General features: G+C 35.4%; 1 protein-coding gene across 1 annotated transcript in view; it reads right to left on the bottom strand.

Moving 5' to 3' along the window:
• Positions 1-3162: 3162 nt before the first annotated feature.
• Positions 3163-5411, bottom strand: part of nalf1a (NALCN channel auxiliary factor 1a) — a 100089-nt gene continuing 97840 nt past the window's right edge. The window contains exon 3 of the mRNA XM_016508146.1: positions 3163-3737. Coding sequence (XP_016363632.1) covers positions 3457-3737 — 281 coding nt within the window. The 3' untranslated portion in view covers positions 3163-3456. The remainder of the gene's footprint in view (positions 3738-5411) is intronic.

Raw genomic sequence — 5411 nt, 5'->3', positions numbered from 1 at the left:
CTCTATTGCTGTGTGTTGCCTTTGCATAGCAGTGTAAAAATAATGATCATTTAAGAGATGGTGTTGCCTTCACTTAGTGTGACAGATATTATGTCATTATGTTATATATTACACTGGGTGAAGGCATAATGTTTCCACTGAATGATCATTACAATTGAACAAAGTCATCTGGGAAAATTGACATCCTTTAAGCTAGCATTATACATTATTTTATGGTGAAAACAGTGAAATTAAGTGAAAACACTACTGAACAAAATTATATGGAATAAACAGGCACAGGTTCTCAGAAACAACTTGGTAACACTGACAGAGTAGTGTTAACAAAGTTTTAGAGTAAAACCAAGAACATTTAATTACTTGCACAGTTAAATTCACTCTAAAGCAGAGACGTACAGAAACAAAAAAACAGGGCCCCTGTACACAAAACAGTGCTTGTGTTGATTTACATGTTTTAATTAACAAGTCATCTCTGTGTGATTCAGAGATTCTGCAATTTTTATTTTCCTGTTATGTGAAGTGTTGTCTATTATGTATCAATATTTCTTAAATTAGCCTAAAAAAATAATAAATTAACTAGTATAATTGTTTTATTGCAGTTTATGGAAAAAATATAGATAATAATCTATAAATAGTATTCCAAAAGGGGCATTTACTGGTAGTTTCCCCTAACAAATGTCCAAATTTGAGCACCTGGGCCAAAGTCACCAGTCACTCTGTTAATCTCTGCTCTTCAAGGAACACTCCACTATTTTTGAAAATAGGCTCATTTTCCAACTCCCCTAGAGTTAAACAGTTGAGTTTTACCGTTTTCGAATCCATTCAGCCGATCCCCAGGTCTGGCGGTAGCACTTTTAGCTGTAGCTTAGCATAGATCATTGAATCTGATTAGACCGTTAGCATCTCGCTCAAAAATGACCAAAGAGGTTCTATATTTTTCCTATTTAAAACTTGACTCTTCTGTAGTTACATCGTGTACTAAGACCTATGGATAATGAAAAGTTGCGATTTTCTAGGCCGATATGGCTAGGAACTATACTGAAAATAGGCTTATTGGAAGTTACCTAGCTGGGGACTATTTTCAGGCGCTGCATAATATCATTGCGCCTGCTGCACCCATAGTACGGCAGCAAAGTTCCTTGATTATTACGCCGGAATGAGAGTATAGTTCCTAGCTATATCGGCATAGAAAATCGCAACTTTTCATTATCCGTCGGTCTTAGTACACGATGTAACTACAGAAGAGTCAAGTTTTAAATAGGAAAAATATAGAAACTCTTTGGTCATTTTTGAGCGAGATGCTAACGGTCTAATCAGATTCAATGATCTATGCTAAGCTACAGCTAAAAGTGCTACCGCCAGACCTGGAGATCGGCTGAATGGATTCGAAAACGGTAAAACTCAACTGTTTAACTCTAGGGAACTTGGAAAATGAGCCTATTTTCAAAAACAGTGGAGTGTTCCTTTAAGTAATTCTAATTTAACTTTACAATAATTAATTTAACACTAGTGAATTTACTCTATGAATACACAGGAAAATAATGACCAAAGGAATGTGTTGGATGCACAGATGTATATGAGGATAGTCAGAAAATAAGGCCCTGACAAAGGCAAAACAGCACATAATCCCTATTAGCAATTACACTCAAACACCGACGACAACAACCACACAGAAGGAGAAATGTAGAGTAAGCCCTTAACTCCTTCTCCACACACTACTATTTGCTAAGCCCTTTACACAATAGATAGTTATTTTTGATAGGGAAATGATGGGAAAATTACAGTGTAATTGTGTATGATTATGATGTAATGCCACATTCTGTTCAGCTATTTCAATTCCATTCGTATATGAACTATAGTAGTTAACCTTAATTAAACCAGCTTCACATGCAATCATGTTAAATTAATGCATTCAAATAATGTCATGCAATGAATAACAATATAAACATTGTTGCTGCTAAGAATTATGTAAGGACCACATACTGAAAAATTATGCTTTCACAGAATATCTAAGATGCAATTAATGCAGAAGGGCTGAAGGGTTTAGCACACTTTTAAATGAATAAAGTGCATAATAAAATAGTGTCATGTATGAAAATACTTATAGTAACATCCTCCTTTACAGTTGTGTGCCAAATCCCTGTTTCTTGGATTATTCTTACCTGTTGTAGACTATATTTGTATTTAAATGACTACCAAAACAATTGGGTCTTTCTAAACACTCTCAGAAAAAAAAAGAGGGACAAAAGCTGTCACTGGGACGGCACCCTTTCAAAAGGTACACCTTTGTACCTTATTTACCCCTAAAAGTTCCATATTAGTATCTTAAATAATAATAATAACAATTTATTGTCATTGCTGTAGAACAACGAAATTACATTAGACCATCAATCGACAGTGCAATTTCATAAGTGCAAATGCGTAGGAATGACATTGACAACAGTGACAAAATAAGATCCAACATTATCAGCCATAGCACAGTATGTCAACAGGACAATACGGTACATATTAGTCCCTCTTTAAAGGGTACCAACCCAGTGACAACTTATGTCCCTTTTTCTGAGAGTGAACATCAGTAGAGTGAACATCTCCATACCATGTACATGATATGGAGATCATAGAACAAAAAGAACTATCTCATGGTAGTTGAGACAAACTGCAGCAAACTCCACCAAGCACCAAGATTTGTCATACAGTTAGGGGAATAATCATCAGTTTCTAAAATAATGCAAGGTGGTTATATATGTTTCTTAGAAGGTGGAGAAGAAAAACAATATTCGCTAATTAGATGGGATGCCAATTGCTGATTTGATTTTGAGGCTTTCAGTACATCTTAAAAATAGTCCTTTTTATTATTTTATTTTATTTAGGATGAAAATGTACGCATTTGAAAGAGAGACATGTGAATCTTCTACCAGTAGCCTGTCTGAATGGTGCTGATGACTTTGTGATGTGACACTCACTCTCAAATTACACAAAATACTGGCACGCAACATAAAGAGAGAATTTGACAGGACCATGAACACCCAAGTCACTTTCCAGGTTGCTCTGAAACCACTGAACAGAAGTCAAAACCATCTTGAAGTGAAAATAACAGCTGAAACTGAAAGGGAAAAGTTAGATAATCTCCTAGTGCAAAGTGAAATTACATTTTACGTGTGTGTGTGTGTGTCACAATGTGTGTTCCAGAAGAGAGTGAGAAGTCTCTGTAGGGGCATGTTCTGACTCTTCATATTATGCTTATCTTTTGTCTTGTGTCCTGTTCACTGTTTTCCCCAAACCCCACAAGGTGCTGATGACAAGTGTGGTGAAGTGTTCTCTGGTTGAGAATGTTAGCCTCACTTAGAGCCGGTACACTCAACTTTTCTCTGAGCGAGGTGCTTCTTTACTGACAAGCCCGAAGCAAGATGTGTTGAAGCATGTGGATGCACTGGAGTTGTCCAGCCCAACTTCATTCAATCACTCTTCTCTCGGGGCGTTGTCATCCAGTGGAAAGATGCCAGTCAGGCAGGTCGAGTTCTGATTGGCTGTCATGGTAGCCACAGTGTGGAGAAGAACTAGGACCAGCAAGCAAAGTTTCAGCCGGCCCTGCCCGAGCCGTGGACCCCCCGATGAGGTCACGGATGTGTGCTGGCAGGAAGGGTGAGTTCTTTTTAAAGTGCCCCGGGAGCGGTTGTTGGACTTCTGGTCCCACCGCACATCACAGCACTCTGGCTCCTGGTTGATGTCTGGTTTGAACCCTGGGGTGTATGCAAAAACACGCATCCATGTTTTATTTGGAAAACTCTCAAACATTGTATGATACAGCAGTATGCATGTCTGACTGTGTTTATGAAAAGAGTTCCAGAGTTCTTCTGGCAAGATTTTCTCAAAGTTATGAACATTTGTTCAAAGTTATCTGGTCTTTAATAACATTCCCAAAATATTAGAGCAAAGATGTTTTTATATATCATTTAAGGAAGATTTTTTTTTTTTTGGCTCATAATATTTTTTGGCTCCCACAATATTTGCAAAATGATCAAATGTAACATTCCCTTATTGTTTTTGTTTTTATTTGCATAAACATTTAAAAAAAAACTGGACGTTTTAAAGCTTCAGAGAGCATTCAATACTAGCGTTTTCATACAACAATATCAAAACATTCCTATAATATTTTTTGTTAGCTGGTGTTGCACTAAAGTCATTACTTTAAACACTAAGATATTTGTATGAACTGGATATTCATAAAATATAATGATTAACTGTTCCAACATGCATTAAAAAGTATGTGAATTAAAAGGTCTGTACATTAAAATGCCTGTTAAAGTCATTTTGTTATTTCATCATGTATTAAAAGGTGGAAGGTTTTTAAAGACACTAACTGCTTCTTCATATGCTGAAAACTTAAAGCAGGTTTTTAAAGCTGTTTGAAGACTTCACCATGTAAAGCATTCGTACATGCTTTGAAAAGCATTTGGCTGTTTCATCATGAATTAAAGAAAAGTATAAGGTTGCAGCGTTAATTACAAAGATGCTTCTGTGTGCTCATTAATTGCTTCTCATAGCACTGACATTCCTGTGACATCGTATGCAGATTAAAGCTGAATATAAGCAGAAATAAATGGTCAGCTCTTGATGAAAGAAGGAAAGATGAAAGAATTTCCAAATTACCGATTTTAAAGCCATGATGTTCACACTTGAGAAAAATCTAGTTTAGTGCTGACATCGACTATTTGTATGCTTCTGTCTTTGGTTTAACCTAAAAAATTAACCTTAAAAAATATTGTCCCTGCTGATATTGTTGGCTCCTACAGTATATGATAAAAAGCCTTTCCTCATTTACAAAAGCATCTGATAAATTATGTAAATTATGCTGATTAATAATATTATTATTAAACTAGTTATGATTATTATGTTATGTTATGATATGATATTATGATATTATACACTCTAAAAAATGCTGGGTTAAATACAACCCAGGGCTGGGTAAAATAGGGACAAACCCAGCAATTGGGTTGTTTTGACCCAGCGGTTGGGTTAAATGTCAGCACTGGGTTGTATTTAACCCAGCATTTTTTAGAGTGTATGTTATGATTACAGTGAATGATATTATTAATGATTGTTGATGAGTATAAGAGATTAGAGGGATGTGCATGAAGTGCTTATACCAGATTGTTATGTGGTATACAGAAATGTAATATGGAATACTTCCCTATATCGATACTGCGTGAGAATTGCCATATATGTTGCCTATAAGGCTATATGTAATTTTCACATACATGCATTCTCTAGTTGAAGATTTATAACAAGTTATAATAAATTCATAACATGCCTAAAATATCATAGTAAAAGTTGTGTATGTACATAAAATATATGATTTTTTTATATGTACAACCATATATGTAACTATATATATATATATATATATATATACA

This window comes from Sinocyclocheilus anshuiensis, unplaced genomic scaffold (assembly GCF_001515605.1).
Source record: "Sinocyclocheilus anshuiensis isolate Anshui unplaced genomic scaffold, SAMN03320099.WGS_v1.1 scaffold2533, whole genome shotgun sequence".
In the NCBI taxonomy this organism is placed as follows: Eukaryota; Metazoa; Chordata; class Actinopteri; order Cypriniformes; family Cyprinidae; genus Sinocyclocheilus; species Sinocyclocheilus anshuiensis.
This window is presented reverse-complemented; position numbering and strand designations above follow the sequence as displayed.